Raw genomic sequence first — 23,688 nt, forward strand, 5'->3', positions numbered from 1 at the left:
GGAGCTGCCCCGAGCCTCGGGTGCAGCCTCTTCATCGGTCAGCGGCTCCGGGTCCAGCCCCCCGGCGTCTCCCGGCACCTCCTCCTCCCATCCCCTGCAGAGCATGCACAACGCAGTGCTCGCATCGCCGGCTTCGAGGCGGGCGGGTGAGCGCGATTCTTCTCTCCGCCCAGCCTCGCTCCTCCCGCCCTCCTCTGCCTCCTTCCCGGGCGTTCACCACTGCCTTTCTCTCTCCCCTCCGCCCCCCCACACTTCTCCCACAGCCCCCGAAGATGAGGCGACAGCCCCGGCGCCTGGCGCTGTCTCTGCTGGGGGTGCTCTGGCTCGCCACGCTCCTCCTCCTCTTCTTCTTCGGGGCGAGGAGGAAGTTGGAGGCGGCGGGAGCCGAGGGGCGCACGCCTGAGGTAAGGAAGGGGTGGCGGGACCGGGACCGTGGCTGCCCCGGCGGGACGCAGGCAGGGTGCTCCGCCGCTGCCCGGGAAGAAACTCCCGGCGGTTTTCGGGATCCCCAGCCTATCGCGCTCCCCTTAAAGTTTTGCTCTGTGCCTGTAATGGGAGCTCGGGCCTTTTCCTTAGCCCCATCTGGTGAATTAACCTCCCTGGTCACGGTGCCTTCTCTGCGTGCCCTTGGGCAGCGACAGTTTCAGCCACTCTTTTGGGGGTCTACAGCCGTCGGGGCTGCCGCCGGGATTGTGTGAAGGGCGCCGACGCTGCTAGCTCTCTGCACCCTCCTCCCCGCTAACTTCGAGCAGTCCTCGCCGCTTGGGGCCTTAGGTCCCCTGGGGAGCAGCGAGATTGATGCACCCCAAGTGGTTTTGTGGTGCTTATGGGAGACGGGGGTGGTGGTGGAGGTGAGTCACGAAGCGTTTCCGAGTTCTCTCCTAAACACGGAGGACTCGATCCTGTCCCCTGGCTGAAACGAGAGGGAAGCAGGCAGGGAGCGTTTCGGTGGCCCGTTCATCAGCTGCATGTTCATCAGCCGCATTAAACAACTGGGGTTGCTAATTGCTGGTTTTGTTTGAAGCCGATGAATCTTCATCGGTAGGAGTATGGTCCTGCAACTCTCAGTTTGGGTGGTAAAAGAGTGCGTTTGCAATTTTAGGTTTCTATGTCGTGTCTAAGAGCACGGAGAGATGGGGAGAGCATCCCTCTCTACACAAGGAGCAAAACGGGAGTTTCACTGCCCAAACGCTGACAAAAGCAGAGGAACTGTGAGCAGCTTCGTGTGAACAAGGTCCTGTGTCCTCTCAAATGGTCGAGAGCAGCCTGAGTTTAGCCTGGGGTTAACTGTCCAAAGGACACGTATTAGATGCTGCTCTTAGTTACACTGTTGTAGATCTGGAATAAATTAATCGGGGTTAGAGTGCAGGTCCTGAAAATATGTGGTTTAGGGCTGCTGTGGCAGGAAGGGTGTGAGCCCTCAGCCCTTTTGTATCAGTGACACCCAACTGAGCATTTGTCCTCTAATTTACAGCAACTGTTTGTGTTGGCCAGTTCTTCACAGACTTACATTTATATATCACCTCTGTAACAGAATTAATGAGCTGATTGGAGAAAAAAACCCGCATCTGAACTCACAAAGCTTACTTTGATTTTTTTCACCTGAAGGAATCATTTGTTTTCCAAGTTTTTTAGATACAGATCATGGATTTTTTTTTTCAGGTTTTCAGAAATCTTTCAGTCCTAGTAGAGAGGAATGAATCTATGCAATTTCAGTCCCCGAAAGTAAAGTTATGTGGACATACATTTATTTACTTAAGCAGGGCAAAGCAGTAAACAATTGAAAATTGGGACAAGCCTTTTCCTAACCTGTGCTTTGGTGTCAATACATTTCTATCAGAACTGGCTTAAAAACTGCAAAGTGAGACGTCCTCTGTTTGGTGTGATCTCCTGTATTCTCCTTAAAATGAACCTTGCTTCTTACCAGCTGCAGCTGAACTACAGCTTCACTTTTGTTCTGGGCTTATGTTGTGCCATTTTTTGGTAGCAGGGGAGGAGCCCAGGGGTGGCTCCTGTCAGAAGCTGCTGAAAGCTCCCCTGATTCCAAAAAGTCCCATCCCACATCTGGCTAAGGGAGATGTGCCCATCAGTGACAATGGATGCGACTCTGCAATTAACATATTCAAGAAGGTGAAACAAGCAACTGTAAGGCCTCAGGGCAGATAGAGGGATACCAGAGGTGAGAGCAGTGTCTGAGCAAAGGTACCAATGTCCATGTGGAAGGAGGGAGAGAAGGTGCCTAAGCCAAGGTTTCCCTACATCCCAAGGTGAGATGGCAGGCTGTCCCCCTGGAGGGGCACAGGGGAGCAGGTGTGGACCTGCAGCCCATGGAGGAAAGGACTTGTAGCCGTGAAGGACCTTGTGCCAGGGGAGGTGATGTGCCCAGAGCAGGCTGTGGCTCAGTGAGCAGTGGCAGCTGGCAGTTCACTCCTAAGGGATTGTACCTCGTGGGAAAGACTCCCTCCCGTGGGAGGGACTCCACGTTGGAGTAGGGGCAGACTGTGAGGAATCCTTCTCCCTGAGGAGGGAGGAGTTGCAGGGAACAACCTGTGACAAACGGACCGCAAACCCCACTCCCTGTGCCACCTTGTAAGTGAGGAGGCAGAGATACCGGGAGGGGTCAGTGCTGGGACCGGTGTTGTTTAATATCTTCATCAACGACTTGGATGAGGGTATAGAATGTACCCTCAGCAAGTTTGCTGATGACACTAAGCTGGGAGGAGTGGCTGACACACCAGAAGGCTGTGCTGCCATTCAGAGAGACTTGGACAGGCTGGAGAGTTGGGCAGGGAGAAACATGATGAAATTCAACAAGGGGAAGTGTAGAGTCTTGCATTTGGGGAAGAACAACCCGATGTCCCAGTATAGGTTGGGGGCTGACCTGCTGGGGAGCAGTTTAGATGAAAGAGACCTGGGGGTCCTGGTTGACAAGAAGATGACCATGAGCCAGCAATGTGCCCTTGTGGCCAAGAAGGCCAATGGCATCCTGGGGTGCATTAGAAAGGGTGTGGTTAGTAGGTCAAGAGAGGTTCTCCTCCCCCTCTATTCTGCATTGGTGAGGCCGCACCTGGAGTATTGTGTCCAGTTCTGGGCCCCTCAGTTCAAGAAGGACAAGGAAGTGCTTGAAAGAGTCCAGCGCAGAGCTACTAAGATGATTAAGGGAGTGGAACATCTCCCTTATGAGGAAAGGCTGAGGGAGCTGGGTCTCTTTAGTTTGGAGAAAAGGAGACTGAGGGGTGACCTCATCAATGTTTTCAAATATGTAAGGGGTGAGTGTCAGGGAGATGGAGTTAGGCTTTTCTCAGTGGTGACCAGTGATAGGACAAGGGGTAATGGGTGTAAATTGGAGCATAGGAGGTTCAAGTTGAATATTCAAAAAAATTTTTTTACTGTAAGGGTGACAGAGCCCTGGAACAGGCTGCCCAGGGAGGTTGTGGAGTCTCCTTCACTGGAGACATTCAAAACCCATCTGGACACGTTCCTATGTGATGTACTCTAGGTGGCCCTGCTCTGGCAGGGGGGGGTTGGACTAGATGATCTTTCGAGGTCCCTTCCAACCCCTAGGATTCTGTGATTCTGTGAAAGTAATTTGAGCCCTGGGAAGAAGGGAGTGGTGGGTTTAGGTATTTAAGCTCTGTTGTTTTCTCTTTGACCTGTTTTGATTTGATTAATGGTAAATTAAATTGATTTTTTTCTCAAGTTGAGTCTGTTTTTCCTGTGACCATAGTTGTTGAGTGTATCTCTCCTAGTCCTTGTCTTGACCCACAAGGTTTTAGGTGGATTTCCCTCCTCACCATCCTGAAGTGGGAGAGGTGGGGGACTGAGTGGCCACATGGTCCTTTGTTACATGATGGACCTAAGCCAGGACAACTTTGTAGCTGGTCTGGGGTCTCTGCTCCCCTTTGGTACTCTCGCCACCCTGAGGTGATGGGTTGCTGATGATGTTAGGGGCTGGGCTAGGCTCCCATGTCTGGCAAAGAGCATTTCCCATCATACAGGATCAGGCCCTGAGTTTCAATGCTGAAACTGACAAGTTGCCATAACTCCAGCTATTTGACTGCTAAAATTGGTTTTCCTTCATTTCCTCTGAATTTTCCATCAAAACAGTTATGTTTCCTTGAGACCATACTATAGAGTGCAGGTTTTTTTTTCTTTCCTTTTAATGCTTTACATATTTTGGTCTTGGAAACTACTTTTGAGCAGTAACAATTATCAGCTAGTTGTGAGCGTGGAGGTGGGGTGTCACCCCTCTGAGCAGCTGCAGAGCTGACTTGGGTACCAGAGGCAGGGATGCTGCAGTCTGTAGAGGAGCCTGGCAGCATATCCTGTTCTCCTGGCTAGTAGGATGATGAAAACTTGAGCACTTAGAGATGTCCTCCCAAATTCCTTGAGAAAAAAGCGCAGGTGGTAGGTTGCTAACAGCAGTGGAAATTTTGTAGCACAGCTGTGGTAGAACAATGGAGTAAATCCAGGTCAACTTTCCTGACAGCATTTTTTCATGTTTTTTTAATTTTATTAATTTTTTTATTCTCCCCTCTCTCCTGCCTTCTTGAAGTTGAGCTTTATTTCTATAGCCATGTGCACACCACATATCATACCTCATGTGGATTTAACCTTTGGAGCCTTCTAGTTAGACTCTGCCAGGGAAGGTGTAGGTTAGATATTAGAAAGAAATTCTTTACACAGAGGGTAATCAGTCATTGGAATGAGCTGCCCAGGGAGGTGGTGGATTTTCTGTCCCTGGAGGTTTTTAAGAGACTGATGTGGCACTCAGTGCTATGGTCTGGTAACCATGGTGGTAGTGGGTAAAGGGTTGGAGCTGATGATCTCAGAGGTCCCTTCCAACCCATCTGATGCTGTGATGTGTGTGATTCTGTGACTCCAGCTGGTGATGCCTCCTCCTGCCCATTACTGTCTCCCAGCAGTGTTCATGGAATGTGTCTGGTGCTGGAAGGTGAAGGGGCCTGAGCTCACTGTCTGGCCTTCCAGCAGCAGAGCTGCTCTTCACAGACATGCTGCCCTTGGCTATTTGGAGGACTTGCGTGTCCATAGCTATTATTTTGGTCTGCAGCCCACACCCCCAGCCCTTTACCCCAAATCCTGTGGCAGATCCAGCACTCACCTTCCCAAGGGAAGGCCTGTCAAGTTCTTTCTGTAGCTGGAGAACCCTGTGTTGGGGTCGGCAAGGTCTCTGAGGAGCATGAGGAGTCTGCTGTGTTCTGTGATTCTTGTCTGCTCCTGAAACTTGCTTCAGACTTGGCTTCCTGCACTTGGGACAGGTCTGATAGTGGTAACTGAGCTTTTCCAAGCTGCTTCTGCCTGAAGCACAGCCATCTGTTGTAATTAACTTGGTTTCACCTCCTCTTTGTTTTTTCTATTTCCCCCTCTAATTACATCTCTTGCCACTGCCTGGTGGCAGGCATACTCATAGGTTACCCCTCTTGCTAGCCCTTGCTCCCCTCAATCCCTGTCACCTTGTTTCCCTCCTCTTCCTCCTGCTGCTTGCAGAGCCTCTGGTAGTACATGCCAGAGCAAGCTGTGGCTGGATTTTAGCAATGGGATGTTGTTGTAACCATGCAGAGCTGGCAGCATGTGGAAGAAAACTTGCTCCATTGAGGACCATAAAGTTGCTCCTGGGAAAAACTCTCCAGTTCCTTTGGTGCTGTTACTTGGCATTTGAGTGTGGTTTTTTTTCTTTTCCAAAAGGCAGATCAGACCCTGTTAGTGCAGTGAGAAAAATTTGCCCTTGATCTTTCTCTACCTTCTATAAAGTCCTATAAACAGGCTGGGAAGGGTGGCCAGAGCAGTGTGCCTGCCTCTGCCAGGGCATGTTGCTTGCAGGGCCCAGCTGGTTAGCAGCCAGGGGCTTGGCTTGTAGGAAAGCTGAATCTGATAGATGAGAATGTAAGGATGAAGGACTAGTCAGGGTTATGGATCTGCTGGGACTCATCAAGGCTTCCTTGCCCTCTTGTGCCTTTTGGTGGAGGGTTTTGAAAGACTTTGCAAGCATTAATTAGTTCCAGCCTATCTCCCTGCCCAGGCAGTTTTCTGGCTGGCTAAATTGGGACCCAGAGAGGTTAATTGAACTTTGTATCCTTCTGGCTCTGGTTTTCTCTGGAGGAATTGGTGTCACTCAACCCACTTGGAAAATCAGGCTGTGGCTGACCCACCTGAAGTTGCAGAGGGAGGTGGCAGTGGGATTTGACAGCTGCTCCAGGCATCTGGGCTCCAGGCTACTACTGCCCAGCATCTCCACCTCCTTTCTCTAATCTGGCCCTTTGCTCTGCTTTGGAAAGGGGTGGGGGGAACATATAAATTAGTAACTTAATTACATAAAGAAATAATGAGAGGAACTGATAGGCAGGATTAATTCCAAGCGAATTTCCAAATTGATTTGTGATGAGTACATGTAGCTTGCTCTGCAAGAATGTACCTTGAGTGTGCTGGCTGCTCCTGCTAGTGCTTGTACTCTGTGCCAAGCTTTAGCTGCCCAGCCCTGGGGGATGCTGAGGAGGGAGCAGGAGATGGGTAGATGACAACCAACCCATTGGTCATCTCATCCCCTTGCCTGGTGAATCCAAAGCAGACCATATCCCTGCTGCAGTCAGGGGCTTAGAGTGAGGTCTTGGCTCTGATGCCTACAGAAGGGACAGGAAGACTTTGTTGTTGGTTTTGGAGGTTTTATTTCTCTCCATTCCCTCGTGTATGCTGGAAGCCCATCTGACAGCCTCTGAAAGGGAAGCGAGTCCATTGTGGGCTGGACTGAAGGAGAAGATTCGGGGAGGAAATGTAGTGAAATGAGGCAGCCAGGTGCCACTAATTGCCAGGCAGTGGGCATGAGCTTGTGTTAAGCCCACCTGTGCCTGATTAGGGTGGGCCCCCACTGCGTATGGGCAGGATTAGGGGGCCAATAAAAGGTGAGGCTCAAACTCACAGGCTCAGCTTACTCCAGAGCAAGCCAGCAGAGAGGTCAGTCGCTCTTGGAGCAACAGCCTATCCAGCCTAGTCAGGCCTGAGGGCTATAGGCTCAGAGCACTACTCGTGAGTCTCTGCTGGAACACCTGGTTGGACCTTGGAGCTCCATGCCCTAAAAGAGGTTCATCTTGCTACAAGGAAATGTTCCTTTTATAAAAAATACTACCTGATATACTTGACTTGTATTGGCATTCACAATGCAACTCCTCCTCTCTAAGTGTGTTCAGTTATAGCTGGGGGATGGCTCCTGGGAGGTGATGAGAGGCTCAGTACCCTCACTGCTCAAAGTACTCTGGGGTTCTAAGCAGCCTGCAGGATCAGACCTTGATGCTAAGAGATGCTTTCCAGCTTTGCGTCTGTGTGCCTCACACCAGGCTGTGCTTCCTTCTGTGTTATTGCCACCCAGATGGATGGGAAGATACAGGGGACTCACTGGTGCTAGTGTCCGGGAGCTGGGCTGGGCGGGAAGCTACTCTGTTGCATGTTTCTGTCTTTTGGCAAGAGCAGAGTTTGATGGGGAGGGAGTGGGGAAGAGCCGTAGTGTTTAGAATGCCCATTGCATTTTTCTAGTGTGATAATATAGTGTAATTTGGAGAACAAGAGACTCAAACATGCATTAATCATCTATCTGCCTTTGCGACTGGGATTGAAATGGCTGAATATCCATGTAATATTTGGCATTAAACCATGTACAGTGTGTAGGCTGCATAAAACCCGCTCCTTGTGGCATTGCAAAATGCTTCATGAGGCATTTTCCCATCCTGCAGGAGGACCCCTGCCTTAAGTCTCTCAAAAAGAGACAAAAACCAACCACGCTCTAGCCCCTAGGGGTGGCTGCTCAGCCCCATCAGTCCTGGGCTGTGTCACCTTGAGGAGCCTGTTTTGGGATAGAGGAGATGACAAACATGGCCTAGGCTGGCCAGTACCAGCTCTCTCTGCCTGGCTGACATGGCATGGAGCAATGGTGGGATGGATGGGCAACTTGCTATGGCAGAGGGGGGGCATATATCTTGAGAAGCTGTTAGCAATGATTCTGCTGTGACATTGGTTTTCCTTCTTCCTTCCTGGGAACTTCCATTTGCCTTTATTTTTTTCCCTAAGTTTTGACATTTTTTTCATGTAACTAAGTACCCACAGAGAAATTGCACTGTGAGGTTGAAGAGGAAGACTGAGGTTTTAAAGCATAGGATGCTGCTGTTCCCATCACCTGTTTAATTTAGCCTCTTGAAGTGGGTGTAGTTGGTATCCTTCCTGATAGGATGATGTACAGAATCAGAGTTGGAAGGGACCTCTGCAGATCATTTAGTGCAACTTCCTCACTGAAACAGGCAACAACACAGCTTGCAGGGTGGCCTTGATTCCCTTTTCAAGCAACTATTCTGTTTTATTCTCTAGTATGCCCTTCTGTGTCCAGTGCCCCTATGACAGAGGACAGCATTATTCACTTCCACATAGACTTTTCTGTCATGCTTGATGCTCATTAAATCCTTCATAGTAATTGTATTTGCACAGCTCCCAGGTAAATAAACATGTATGTCCCACTTGCAGGGGTAATATTTGAAGGATTTGATCATTGCTGCAAATGGTAAGAAGGTCAAGCCTACAAACAGCCTGAAGGCCACTGAGACTTCAGCTGCTGTGGTCTTAGGGATTTGTGCAAAATCAGGCTTTGCAAAAGCTGCTCACTTTTTCTGGTTTGAAGGAATTCTCAGAGGAAATACAGAAATACCTGAGCCCATTAGAGAGGCTGTCATTTGCCTGATTTGAAGTCACAACCCCAAAGCTTGGAGATGGAAGGATGTCCTAAAACAGAGGTAACCAGCACTTTGTGACAGGACTAAAACAGCTTTTTTCTTTCCTGGTTTTGATATGTGAAAGAGAGTCTGATTGTCCCTGCCCAACCCTCAGTCCCCTGCAGCAGAAAAACAGCCATGACATTTTTGAGTGACATACCTCAAATTAGACTTGCAAGTGGCAAGAAAAGAGAATCAGATGGTAAGAAGAGGTATGTTGGTGGTCCCAGTTGCTGCTGATGACATGGCCTATGTTGCTGCACATAGATAGGGATGTATCTCCTCACCGAGGACCTCCTGGATGCTCCTGCACACTCAAGAAACACAACATTTCCTAAATTGAACATGAAATACCAACACAATCTAGTTTGCAACGTGAGAGCAAACTCCAGGAGGCATCTGAATACTGGGGAAGTTTGTTCAGATGCTGCTCTTCACCTGAGGCACTGCATGGCTTGGGAAGATGAGGACACTTTCACTTCTGGAGGCAACATTAGTGAAAGAAAGTCAGCTCCATTTTGGCAAGCAGATGCTCAGCTAGTGTGTGTCAAGTAGGAAAATGCTATATGGCACTTGAGGGCAGTAGCTGCTGGGAGTTGAAGTGTGGTCACCTTTCCCTACCCAGCACCAAAGGTGTTCTGCAAAACAGTACTACTTTGCTCTCTGTGCTTTATTGCATCCTTTGGAGATCAGGACACTATGCTGGCATTATGGCCAAATTGGTACAGTGAATGTGTTCCAGAAATAAAGAACATCTCTACTATTTAACCAGATCCTTATACATCTGCTGTTTATCTAAAGTGATCTACTTAGACTGCAGCTGTTGAACTGAGGTAGAAGCTTGGATAAAGACACTTACCACAGGTGGCAGGTCCAGGGCTTTGCCTCTGTGATAACCAGAAATGAGCTCATTTAATGAAATGTAGGTTGCATCTTTTAATCTCAGTGATGCCTGCATGTGGGCACTTGTATTTGTGATAAGAACTTATTCTGCTTCAATTAGATTTATAGCAATATAAGCTAAATAATTAAAGCTGTAAATGAAAGGCCAGGTAGTTATGTGCCCGGGATCTGCTGAGATAACCGTGGAGATTTGAGTGCCTGGCAGTGCAAGTGTTAAACCAGCCAAAATGTGCATGCACCATCTAACAAATGAGCAGTTCTGAGTTTCAGCTGGGATCTCCTAATTTTTGATGCAGATCTGATATTAATACCAGTTTATGCATTAACACAGCTGAGTGTATGGACCTGCGCAAACCAACATCTCTCTCTCTGAATGCAAAGTTGGGGTTTGAGATGTACTCTCCGTCTTCTCAGGCAGAACTAGCAGTCATTACTGTATCTGAAATATAAAGATGATTTCCCACTTTCCCACCTCTTTTTCCTTATTTCTTTTTCTTATTTCAAGTCCATAGGTCAGGAGTGTTGTACTTCACAAACATTTCATTACAGTAAGCTGCAGTAGACTAACTGGCCATTTCTGCATCAAAGTCACAGGACATTTTTTCTGAATGTTATTAATCCAGTAAAAAAAAAAAGTTTTTGAAGTGTAAAAGCTGGAGATCTTTTTCCTTTGAGAGTAGACAAACACTTGACCTTCAAAGTGTGATATGTCTCTTTTTCCAAGGTATAGCTAAACTCATGCCTGGCTCAGGATTTCTTTCCCTCCCACAGTAATCCTTGTTCAGTGCATCAGACACAAGTATGGGAGATCAGTTTGGTGAAGTTCTTAATGTTCACTCCATGGTGCAGAGACACATATTTCAGATTGGCCCATCTTTCACTGAAGGAGGCTATAAAGCTGCCCATTTCATCCCATAACATGCTTAAGGGCTTTTGCTACATGGGAGGAGGTTTTGAAAGGAAGCACCTGGGGCCAATGTTTGCTTTCCTGTAACTGGAGCTGATTTTGGATGCCCCAAGGAGCCACAGTGAAGTTTGATAACTCAGCAGCATGGTTTAGTGCCTTTCCTTGTGCTGTCTGGCTGTGATCTTGCAAGGAGACACAGTGTGATTGCGAGGACTGTTAAGTTCCCATTGTACCGATGCTGTTGTAAGAGAGCATTTGCTTCTGCAGGCTATGCTGTCTGCTGCTGTTTGAAACAGCATTGTGCTGGTGATTAAATCATGAAAGCTGCATGTGAAGCATCTCCAGCCAGGAGATTCAGAGGCAGTGGTAAATCTCTCCAGTTTGCCCACCTCCTATTTTTCCCCTCCATTTCTTAAGCAATGGCATTGTTTAAGCAAACAAAATGCAGAAGGAAGGATTCAAAGCCATGAAATGAGGTGGGAAGCCAGCCTCTCACAGAGAGGTTAAGAGAACAGGGCACGGGCACTGCAAGGGAGCGCGTTTTGGAAGGTTGGGGGATCAACCTCTGTTGTCTGGAGGCAAACTGGTGATAATGATCCTCTTTTTATCATAGAATCATAGAATAATTTGGGTTGGAAGGAACCTCTAAAGGTCATCTAGTCCAACCCCCCCCTGCAGTAAGATCAACTAGATTAGGTTGCTCAGAGGCTCATCAAGCCTCTTGTTGAATATCTCCAGGGATGAGGCATCAGCTGCCTCCCCAGGCAGTCTTCCATAGTTCCATTTTTCCACTACCCTCATAATAAAGAACTTTTTCTTAACATCCAATCTAAATCTAGTCTCTAATTTAAAACTGTTGCCTCCTGTCCTATCACTACAGGCCCTTGCAGTCCCTCTCCAGCCTTCCTGTAGGTCCCCTTCAGGTACTGCAAGGTCCCTATTAGGTCTCCCCAGAGCCTTCTCTTCTCTAGGCTGAACAACCCCATCTCCCTCATCCTCTCTGTGTAGGAGAGGTGTTCCAGCTCCCTGATCATTTTTGTAGCCCTCCTCTGGACCCACTCCATCAGGGTTATGTCCTTCCTGTATCAAGGGCTCCAGATCTGGTTGCAGGACTCCAGGTGAGGTCTTACCAGAGCAGAGCAAAGTGGCAGAATCACCTCTCTCAATCTTCTGGCCACAGTTCTTTTGATGCAACCCAAGATGTGATTTGCCTTCTGGGCTGCAAGTGCACACTGTTGGCTCATGTCCAGCTTATAGATGAGGACTTTGAGGCATGGGTAGATTTAATGAGGGGATGCTTTGTAAAATTTGCTATTGAGCTATGTTTAGCAAAATCTCAGTTGATTTAACTAAAAATCAGCTAAATTCAGATAAAATAATCATAGAACTGTCATTCTTGATGGGGAAAAGTTATATATCAGAGGGGAAAGTGACGAATTACTAACACTGATGGAGTAATTCAGGAGTGTGTCCTTGCCTTGAGTATGCTGCTGAGTTTTTTGCTGGATGGGTCCTGGATTACTTACCTGCAGGAGGAAGAGGGATTTCATGAGCGGATCTCACTTCCACATGGGAATCTGCAGCATCAAAATCTTGATGACTGGCAGCAGGAGGATTTGACACCTGCATGGCTGTCCTCAGTCACAGCTCTTATAAGAGGGAAGAAATGGACAAAAATACCAAAACAAAAACCCACCCCAAAAAAACCAAAACCCAAAACAAAACAAAGAACTTGTGGCTTGGGACAGCCTCTTGCTGGCAAAAGATTGGGGAGAAGCATCACTCATAAGTAAGCTGTGTGTAGCTAACTAGCACAGGGAGGTTTGCAACTGGATGACCGATGTCAGAGGCAAGGTGTCTGGTTGGATGGCTTGGGAATGATTTTTTTTCTGAGACAGGGAGGAGAAAAAACAATGCTGTTGTAGTCCCATGGCCTTGGAAGTGAAATGAGAGGGAGAGCTGAAGAAAAGCCTTTGTGGCAGAAGAAGAGGTGAAAGCAGGTAATGTGAGATTCAATTCTGTGAGCCTGGCTGTTGGCTGGGAGGCTTTGGTGAACTTTTGCCATGTGCCTTGGAATCTGTCGTGGGCAGGAACACTTAGGAAATATTTTTTTAACAGCAGAGCTTCATTTTTCTGCAGATGTTAAGCTGCCAAAGACAAGACAGATCAGTGCAGGTATACATAGAGCTCAGGTGTACATTTTTGTTTTTATTCAAATTGGTGTTTGAGATAGTGGTAAACCCCATGGAAAATTATTCCTGGTATAGGATCTGGTGATGTGCTAGTGGCTTTCTGCTTTTTTGGGTTTTCCCAGAGGTAATCCCAGTGCCCGTGGCTGGCAGTGGTGAAGCTATTCTGTGGGCTTGCTGTCTCCTCCTCCTGTGCTGAGGAAAGGCAGGGAACTGATGTTCCCAGTGGTCAGAAGGGACTGGAGATGTGGGTTTGTGTACCATGTGTGCCTGACCTGATTCTTATCTGCACAGCTCTTTCAGCCCTTGGAGCCAAAAGAGTCATTGGGTCTGAGCAGTACCAATGAAGTCGGAGTAAGCCAGGCTTATGCCAGGGGAGGTTGTAGGGCAGCAACCCTGCCTGGAGAAGGGGGACCCCAAAGGGGGACTTAAGGCTAAGCCCAGAGCCTGCCCTACGGGGTAGGTGAGAAAGGAATGCAGATCTTGTTTGGTGAGCAATGCAGGAGTTTGTGCAATATCCTCACCTTGCTTAAGGGTCAGGAATGATTGTATTGCTTTCAGGAAAAGTGGTATTGGAAGAATATTAGAAGAGGCAGAAATTTGAATAATCTCACAGGTTTTCAGGCTGATCTGATAGACTTTTGGTTTCATAAAGAAGAAATATGTTACAAAGTCTTTTTCTGCCTCCAAAAAGAGCCATCCTCCAGACACAACCCTTACCATTAACAGGGTAGGTAGGGCAAGGAAGAAATAGTGGTGGGTTTTTTTTGTTTTTTTTTTTTTTGTTTTGTTTTTTTTTTTTGTTTGTTTTTTGTTTTTTGTTTTTGTTTTTGTTTTTGTTTTTTGTTCGGTTGTTTTATTTTGTTTGGGTTTTTTTGTTTGGTTTTTTTTGTTTGGTTTTGTTTCATTTGCTTTTATTGAATATTTTATCAAGAAACATTCACCTTGGCCTGGCCAAAAGCACTCTGTTTCACTTAATGAATTTATTTCTCCATTCTGGAAGCCCTTCACTGACAGCAGTTCTCTGTTGGCAAGGCAGACCCTGGCACTGCACTCGAGGTCCTTAGAATGAGAGGGTTAGCAGTTTCTTTTAAAACCTCTCTCTCTCCAAAAGTCCCCTTGAATTTAATGAAGACTTAGAAAAGTTGCTCCTGAATTTTTTATGCTGGCATATAGATATCCATGAAAGAGCCCTCCTGTAGATGGAACAGAAAGGAAACCATTAATTTTGTCATCTGTGCATTTATGGATTGATTTTTACAGAATCCCGTTAGTTTCACTGCCAGTAAATAGCACAAGGCCTCTATTTCAAACCAGATGGCATCAAGGTATAGAGGTGGGCATCCTACCTGTTGCTGTTCAGCTGTAGGTCCTCTTTGTGTCTGAGCAGAATATAATTGCAGAGACCAGGAATGCCAAGTTGATCTCCTTCCAGCCTTTTGGTTAATAAAATCTTTAGGAGCCAGGATAACATAAGAGGCTGGCATTACAGTTTCAACAGCCCGTTAAATAGATCTGTTAATTTTTCTGCAATTCTTTTCTTAAAAACAAAGAAATCCTCTCCCATAGCCATTATTTGGTGTCTGCTTTTGAGAAAGCAGTGATTTATAAACCTCTTCCTAAATAAACAAGTTTCATGTAATGAAAAAACCACAACCACCACCAACAAATCTATGAGCTGCAGACTGCTACTCCTCGCCATAATGCAGGTGAATTCTGGATTTTTTTAATGTCTGCCCCTGCCAGGTGGAGGACAGAGCCCTCTCCCCTGCCCAGAGGGCTGCTGCCAGTCTGGCTCTACCTGATGACAGCTGGCACAGGGACATGCTGCAGAAGCTGTTTACACTTCACCTTTGCATGGCACTCGAGTGGCCGGCAGCCAGGTGGTTTTATAAATAGCCATGTCTCCTTGCATTGAGGATAGCTCACCTACCAGTGTCATTACCAGTCTCTCTCACATTATGAATTAAATTATGCTATTAATATGATTCCTATTTTTCTCTACCTATTCTTGCTCCTTGCTTTGTGCATCTCTTGGTTTTGGCAGTGCAGCGCTTTGAGTTTTGTTGACAGGTAGTTTTACTTTTCAGTTTCAATTCTGGCTGCTTTCAGTTTGTAGGATGTGGGAAAATCACAATTAAACCAAAAAATGAGACACACACACTGAAGCAAGGCAGCAAAACCAGGAGGCTAATAGGACATTTTCTGAAGATGACTCTACATCCTGGGAAAGAGTGGGCAAATTTGGTGCTTCGGATTGAATATGACTACCATGGGAGCCGAGCCCATAATTTGGGGGGTACCTCAGCAGCTGGTGTGCTTGGGGTGCATAGTGGCATCCCGGTGCTTCTCATAGCCCTAGAGAGGACTGGCTGAAGCCAGTTGGCGTCATCTCTTCCCTGTGGTCCTACTGCAAGTATGGTATATTAAGGTCATATTGAAGGGGACATGGGTAGTACTGGCTGCTGCCATAGGGATGCAGAGCCTGTTGTGAGCAACAGGCATTGCTCACAACAAAGGAAGATGCAACCTCATTCATAAAATGTTTGCAAACCATGAACATCCCTGCCATTTGGGCTGCACCTTTTGTGGCCTGGCAGCCCTAGACATGTAGTTCCCTATTCCATCCCCATCAAGCTGATACCAGGATAAATACATAGAAAGTATCCTGACATATAGGTTGAACATTTTGGATCTGTTTCAATTAGTTTGGCATAGCAATTTAATATTCCTGTCCAAAATTTCCAGCAGCACTGATGGAGCAGAGGAAGCACCAGGACTAGAGATAGAGAGGAGTGTGGCACAGTGGGTGGGGGACACTGCTTAGCCATGTCTCCTGCTTGAAAAAAAGTAAATCTGTGATGTTTTATCAGACTATTTAGGAAAGCCAAAATAATATGAAACTTATATATATATATTTATATGTATGCATGTACGTATATTTTCCTATAAATATGTTTTCTGCAGCTGAACCAGGGGATTGTTGAAATCAGTGGCATAGCTTCAGATACAGCGTGTTATGTAGGGAGCTGATGCTGCTTTTTTTCAGCTTCCTGACCAAACATAGAAATTTCACCTCTGTAAGCTTGCCAGGTTGCCCCTGCTTCAAGGCTTCAGAGACTGAGGATGTCATTACAGAAAGAAGAAAGGACCTTTTTTCAAGGAGCAGGATTGGTGGAAGAAAGGGGAGGAATGTTAGTACAAGAGCCTGACTCTGAGCTTATCTCCTCTCTAGGTCCTACTCTACGTACTGCTTTCATCCTTCACCTGCTGCATCTTGCAGGATCATAGAATTACGGAATCACAGAACAGGCAGGGACACCTCACGCTAGGCCAGCTTGCTCAAAGGCCCATCCAACCTGGCCTTGAACACTACGAGAGATGAGGCATCCACAGCTTCTCTGTTCAACCTGTTCCAGCATCTCACCAACCTCACAGGAATTTCTTCCTAATATCTAACCTAAATCTCCCCTCTTTCAGCTTGAAGCTGTTCCCCCTTGTCCTATCACTACATCCCCTTGTAAAAATTCCCTCTCCAGCTTTTCTGTAGGTCTCTTGTAGGATGTGGGAGAAGAGAGCCTCAGGGTGGATGGCACTGTGTGACTCGTGGCCCTACTGCTCTCCCAGCCACAGCCTGCTCTCCCAGGCACCTACCAGCACAGCCTCGTCATGAGTTAGTCCTCCTTTAATATTGGGGAACAGTGAGCAGCATGTAGCCCTTTGATTCCTGGGCCACTCTGAGCAAGGAGCTCCTTTGCTCTTCCAGGGCACCAGAAAATGCCTCAGTAAGCACTTTGTGTAACTTATGAGTGCAGCAGAGGCTGGGAGCTGTGTTTGGGGTGGGTGAGTGCCAGGGCACCTTTAAAATGCTTGGCTCCTGGCAGTGAAGAAGCTGGCTATAACATCTGTAGCCTAAATTCCAGCCTGTCCTAAAATCTTTGAGTCTGTTTGGAGCTGGGAATTATTTTATTTTTTTTTAACTTTTTATTCTGATTTTTTAATCAATTTTTTGTGGGGGGGACTGTGCCTGAAGAGCTGCTACATATACCTGCAGCTCTGGGAGAGCCCAGCAGTTGAGCTAAAAGCTTATAGTACATTCCTGATGGGTTTCATCCCACGGAGAATTCTGGGCGACTTTGGACACAACAGTTACTGTCTCTGCACTGCAACTGCCCCATCAGGCTGTAGAGAAGTGATGGAGACTCCTGGGTGAGGTTGTCCTGCACCCTGGAAGCATGGGATGTCAACAAGAGGAGTGCCCCACACCAAACCTGCAACTCTGCTCTTTCCAGTGGGGGGGTTCTATGGGGGGTTAAAACTTGTCAGCTCCCCATATAAGACTGTAATGAAAATTATGCTCAAAACCAGGATGAAAATCCCATTTCTTTTGCTCTTTAATTATTTATTTTCTTGTGCTTGCTCGTTGTGAGTCAACCTAATTCTTCTATAGTATTTTTTTCTCAAATATTTGACTGTGTTGTCAGAGGGTACATCTTAAAATGAGCCTTACAGAGGTGCCCTAGTGTTTCTTCTGTCTTCTCCTACTATTGAGCCAGAGCTGTTACTCTCTTCACATTTCCCATGTGTTTCCCCTGCTGCTTTCAATACAGATAAAATGTCAAATTGACACACAAGGAGGAATTTTCATTTTATTCTCAGCCTTCATCACTTTTTTTGTCTCAGAAAGTAAGGTGCCAGTGGGATTAGCCTGATGCCGAGGGCAGAGCCCCACTTGTAGCAGTGGCTGCCACTCCCTTTTGACATTGCTGGTGCCAGGCAGGAGGGGCAGGAAAAGCCAAAGTGAGCCTGTGGGAGCTCAGCCATGGTGCTGGAAATAGCAGAGCCCCCTCCAAACACCTTGTGGTTTTTTTCCCCATATTGATGAGGAAGAACATCTTGACCTGATGTATCTCACTCCCACAACCCCTCTGCCTTTTAGCAGCCTGGACTCATATTTTAGAATAATGAGGCTTTTGTTACTTGTTTGTAGACATTTAAGTAGCAAGCCAGAGGACGGGACTGTTGAGCAGCCTCTCCTGGGTGACTTGTGGTTGGGTTTTACCATGCTGGCAGTGGAGGTGAATGATACTTTGGGAGTGCAGCTGCCCCCAGAGCAAGTGCCAAGGGCTGCAGCTTGTTGGGCAGGTTGGTTGTCTTGCTGGTGAAGTGTGGATGGTCATGGGGTGAGGGCAAACAGGGTGTTGCTGTGTAGATCTGTGGCAAATCTTGCTGGGTCTTTGCTCCCTCCTGGCTCAGAAAGAGGGCTGCACAACTTGAAATGGTGCAGAAAGGGGAGACATGGGGTGATCAAAGCTTTGGGATGGCTTCTTTGCGAGAAGTAAGCTTGGGCTGCTTAACTTGGGATGGAGGAAGGGGGTTGTGTTGGAGATCAGGAAGACTTAATAGTGGAAATAGGGTGGGTAGGAAATATCTCCTGTCTTTCCCTGACAAAAGCTGGAGTCAAATATGGGTGGATGCAAACATGAAGATGGGAGCATGCTGGCAGCAACAGGGTGCTCAAAGAGGTGTTCCTGTGCTCACTGTCCTATAGTTTTCCCCTCATCTTTGCCGTCAAGACTCCCACCAGAGATGGAGTATTTATCCAGCACTGCTGCCTTTCTGAGCAGCTTTCCATGCGTAGCTGTCGTGCTGCTCCACAGGAGCAGTGTTCCCTGCTCCACACCCCTAGCGAATCCCTGTGGTTCAGCTTGGAGACTCTTTGCAGGAAAAGATGTGTAAATGAGCAGGAAAAATAAGGTATGCATGCATATATATTCGTATGCACTGATACGGTTGATTTATCACATCCTTGTGTGAAAACTGGGCTGTGGAAAGCTGGGACTGGGTGTGGGAACAAGCAGTTTGCCAACAAGGAAGCTAGCTGGCACACTACTTGCCACATAGGATGCAGAGAGAAGCCTGCTGCAGGGCTGGGTGGGGACCAAAAACTTCATCGTGGCCCTTTGCTTGTCTGTGTTACACTGCACTGGCCTTTGCTTGGGAAATACCAGCCCCTGGAGAGGCCCTGCCCATACCTTGCCCTGCCCAATGCCGTGTTACAGGCAAAGAGCCCAACAGGAGATCAGAAGCTGGCAGAGAGGAGGAAGCCTTTTAAAATATCTTGCTTCCTTTAGCATCACTAGATTTGATTTTATTTTTTCTTTTTCCCTGCTCCTCTGAACACCACGTTCCCCAGCTCAGTGGTATTAGAGTTTGGGGGTACAACAGTGTACAACTGCAGCTGGGAGGATGCCTGTCTGGGGCAGGTAGGATGGTGAACTGCTGCAGAGCATTGCCATGTATCCTCATCTGAAGCATTAAGTAGTGTTAGGGATGGCTTGCCAGGGATGGTAGCACAGTACAGACCATTAGTCTTGCTGGGTATGGCTATGATCATCCTTAGCCCTGCTGTACTATCTCTTGCTGAGCTGTAGAGCACTTTGCAATGATTAATTCAGCATGAGACTCTAAGTAAGCACTATTGTCCCTACTTTAGAGCAGACATAAAGGTCACTTGCAGACCAAGAGCAGAAACCCTCTGCCACACAGACCTCCAACAGCCTAGATGTCAAAAGTCATCATTACCTCCCACTGGCCTTCTTTTGTTTCATCAGTTTTTTAGGTCCATTTCATTGCCCTTGAGTCCTTGTTCTTTCTGCTTCAAAAAGGGGGAGGATGCGTCGAGATGCTCTGCTATACCTGGTAGTTTGGGATTAAAACTGTCTTTGCCTGCATAGGAGAAAAAGCCTTGGCTTGTGTAACCAGTTATTTCTGATGCATCTCTCTGGGAATATGCATTGATGTGGGCAATGTGTGGCTGCAGAGGGACCATCTGCACACAGGCTTGGTGGACACTGCAGATGAGGTTCTGTGTCCCTCCTTTTCTGGGACCATGCATGAGCCTGTGGCAGGTGATCCAGGTTTGAGCTGGGAGCCTGTGATGGTATGTTTAGAGCTTTTTGCATCCTGTGAGTTTCTTCTCCTTTAGGCTTCAACCAGAGAAGAAGGAGGGTGAAAACTCACAGCTGGAACTTAGGATGCTCAGTTGGAGCTTGTGCTTTGGAGGTGCCTTTAAGAGCAGTAAGTCAAATATAAAAACAGCCAGGTGGAGTTTCTTTAGAGCCATCAAGACCAGTGCTGGCTGAGGTGCTTCAGGGATGGCAAGATGTCAGTTCTGACTGCTGCCTTTTTGGGAAGGATCTGTGGAGTAGCACATCTGTGCCTTATCAGGTCCTCTCCATCTACAGGAGTTCTGCTTCCCACCCTTGCTTCCATGAGGTGTTGTGGCTTTTGCTTGTTCCAGTGTCCCTATCAAAGGTTGAACGTATCCCTGAGCCTTCTGTATTGCCACCTTCTCTGAAGGCATGCTGTGGCTGTGCCAAGGACTTGGGGAGTGAGGAGAGGTAGGGGCATGCCTGTGGCTGAGTGGATGTGGCTCAGGGATGCTGAGGGATGTGCAAGGAGGTGAGGATGGCAGAATGAGCTGATGAATGGACAGTATTAAAGGAAACAGCATCACCACTTTCAGGACCATCCAGGCAACAGAAGCATTTTTTTTCATCTATAGTCACATAGACCCATACTGGGATGTGGTGGGAGGCTTCTCTCCAGCTGGGGCAAGCCTCTTTGCTGTGTCTTTTCCCCCCACCTCCCCTCCTTTCCACCAGGAAGCTTGTCTGGAGACGTGGGCTCTCTGCAAGGAGAGTCCCTTCCCCCTGTATCTGGGGATCACTGGGTGCTGCAGTGGTGTATCCTAAGTAGTGTGCAGAAAAGCTGCACTAGCCCAGTCTCAGCCTCCTTTCTTCTCCTGCCTGACTGGATTTTAACAGCATTTCATTTCCATCTGGTTGGGAAGACTGATTCCTCGTTTTTATGCAGCAGTCAGGAGCAAATGTGACCTCATTTGTGTTGTTCCACATCTGATCCCACTTCATCCTTAATGCAGGGTGCTTCTGGCAAGGGGAGCGCGTTGCTGGGGGAGTGAGTGGGATCAAAGACATTTGGGATGGGCCCCAGGTCAGCCAGGCAGTGGAGCTGGCTGAAAGAGACTAAACTCTGTGATAGCTCCTTGTGCTGTATAGGCACTTCAAGTCTCATGGCCTTCTGAAAGCAGAGACCTTCATCTTTTTTTTTTTTTTTTTTTTTTTTTCCTACTATTTCTCTTCTGGAGATGTGCAGAAATTTTGATCAGATGTTGCCAATGTGTTAGAGAAAGGAGAAAGGAAAAGCTACTGAGAAGTCTGGCTCCATCTTCCTTGCACCCACCCTTTAGATACTTGTAGACATTAATAAGGTCTCCCCTGAGCCTAAAGGGCTCTCCAAGCTAAAGAGTCCCAGCTCCCTCAGCCTTTCCTTGTAAGAGAGATGCTCCAATCCCCCAGCCATCTTTCCTGCCCTCTGCTGAACTCTCTTCAATAGTTCCCAGTCTCTCTTGAACTGAGGAGCTCAGAACAGGACACAGTCTTCCAGTTGTGGCCTCACCAGGGCAGAATAGAGGGGAAGAATGACTTCCTTTGACCTCTGTGCAACCCAGGATTCCATTGGCCTTCCTGGCAGTAATGGCACACTGCTGGCTCACGGATAATTTATTATCTACCAGGACCCCCAGCTCCTTCTCCTCAGCACTGATTTCCAGCAGGTCTCCCCCTGACCTATATATTGGTGCTTGGGGTTCTTCCTCCCCAGGTGCAGGACCCTACACTTGCTCTTGTTGAACCTCATCAGGTTCTTCTCTGCCCAGCTCTCCAGCCTGTCCAGGTCATGCTGGATGGCAGCACAGCCCTCTGGAGTGCTAGCTGCAGGTGATAACATAACCATCCTGCAAATTAAGAAGGGAGGGTAGACCTCTAGTCTGGTGTGCGTCTGTGGCAAAGTGGTGGCCAGAAAGCTTCTCAGTCCTGTTATGTCTTTTCTTTTGCAGCTGGTGTTAAGTGCAGCAGGCAATAGGCCTCAGGCTTGGGGACACCAGTGAGGAAACTCAAGCATTGCTCTCCTTCTTTTGTTGCCGTGCTTGCTTTACCCTTGCATATCCTGTGAAGCCAAGGGGGGTACAGAAGAGGTAGCAGTGTTAGAGAGCAGTGGAGACATTACAAACCTTGTCTCTGCCTTGTTTTCCTTCTAATGGGTTTGAGATTCTTAAGTTGCTGGAGAACAGCTGTTAAGCTGCTGGATCCCAGAGTTAGTTGCTCTTCCTCCTCTCCCAGTAAAACCATGTCGGTGTTGAGCACTGGTGTTGCTATTGTCATTTGCTACAAGACCAATTACAGCTTTGGGGTTTTTTCTTCCCCATCCTCCTTCTGTTTTCCTTTTGCATCTCTGATCTTCCGAGTAATGTGAGGAGCTGTGCCTTCTCACAAGCCCCCCAGAGGAGGGTGGAGGGGCTCATTTGCCCCTTTCTTTTTTTGGGAATGCCATGCTGCTTAAAACTGTCCCCTGTGGGACAGGTGTCTTGCAGTGGCAGAAGGAGTCTGCTCCAGAAGAATCTGTGATTTTTTTTTTTTTTCCCCAGCACCATCTCTTCTCTCCCTGTGGGGATGATTTTTGGGGGGCAATGCAAGCAGCAGAGCTGGGCTGCTGGAAGGTGAGCAGATCCTAGAGATCTACCTGTGATCTGCCTGGCCAGGTCACTCCAGCCATGCCCGGCCTCTGGTCTCCCCATTCCCAGCTAAGCTGGCATCATCCAAAAGTGCAGGACCTTTCTTGAGGCTCCTGCAGTGGGACCTGCAGTCCTTCCTCAGCTGGCTTGTTTTCCAACTCATCATACCTTTCTGCATGGTGCATTTCTCACTAGCCAAGGGTTGGGTTTTTTCTAAATCCCTATTACTGAGGCAAGATAGGAGAAGGTTGGCTGACACATACGCTCTAAATTATTCTGCTCTATCTTTGGTTCTGTCAGTCATGTTGCTCCCAGGCCTGGAATTTTATAGGTGCTTGAGCAGCAGGTACTGAAGGATCAAAGGTTTAGATCAGTTCTTGCTGTCAAAAATGTTTTACATCAAATTTCTCCCTGAGGACAGTTGTGGGGAGGATGGGCTGGCATGTACGTGTTCCCTGGACCATCATCACCGTGACCTGTGCTTCATCTCCCTCCATCTGCATGTTGAGGACCAGCTCTGGGTTAGAGAAACAGTTGCCCCTCTGCAAAATAATTGTGTCAGATTAGGAGGTGGGTCAACAGTGGTTTTTGATGTTGTTGTGATGTCTGACAGGCAGGCACTGGTGGGTCCCATGCTCTGGCTCTGCACTGGGGGTTTGCAGGATGCACCATGAGTCAGTGCTTCATAGCCCATGCTGCCCCTTCCAACTGCAGAAAACCCAACCCTGTCTCCTCCATCCTCTCAGTGCAAGGTAGGGCAGCCTATGTGCTTTCTGGTGGTGTTTTTAAGTATGTTGGAGAGGCTGTGCTCTGTGATTTTCTCTGCCAGTACCAGTGTAGCTGCGTGGTCTGGCTTGGTTTGGACTGGCCTGCAGCACATCACTGCATGCATGGAGTGTGTCCATCAGGAAAGCTTTCCAAGAGAGCTTGGGGTATTTTGGTTTGTCACCAGCAAGGGTTTTCCTTCACTCTTCCCACTCTGAAGAGGAAAGAAAAAAAGCCTTTATGCTGGAGCTGCTTAGTGCAGGTTGTGCTTCATGGGGAGCCTCCCACTAAGTGGGAGTCTTGTAGTTAACTCTAGGAGCAGGGACTGGGGGGCAAGGCTGGAGCTTTTCCAGAGCTGGAAATTATTTTCACAAGCTGAGAGTTTTGAATATGATGGCTCTTCTTGTCCTTCCCAAGAGCAAGTTTTGCCTTTGTAAAGGCAGCAGAGCTTGGCAAGGAACTTGGTAAAGCTCTCAAGCAGTTAGCTGACAGAGAGGGAAAGGCAAGCCAGTGGCTTCCTGAAGATAAATGCAGTCATACATATTAACTACCTTGTGTATT

General features: G+C 47.6%; 1 protein-coding gene across 2 annotated transcripts in view; it reads left to right on the top strand.

Annotated features, from left to right (window-relative positions):
* The first annotated feature begins 239 nt into the window (after positions 1-239).
* GALNT14 (polypeptide N-acetylgalactosaminyltransferase 14) overlaps positions 240-23,688 on the top strand; it is an 86,719-nt gene continuing 63,270 nt past the window's right edge. For both annotated transcript variants that reach the window (XM_030447474.1, XM_030447475.1), the window contains exon 1: positions 240-404. In XM_030447474.1, the coding sequence (XP_030303334.1) occupies positions 273-404 (132 nt within the window). In that variant the 5' untranslated portion in view covers positions 240-272. The remainder of the gene's footprint in view (positions 405-23,688) is intronic.

This window comes from Calypte anna, chromosome 3 (assembly GCF_003957555.1).
Source record: "Calypte anna isolate BGI_N300 chromosome 3, bCalAnn1_v1.p, whole genome shotgun sequence".
Classification (NCBI taxonomy): domain Eukaryota; kingdom Metazoa; phylum Chordata; class Aves; order Apodiformes; family Trochilidae; genus Calypte; species Calypte anna.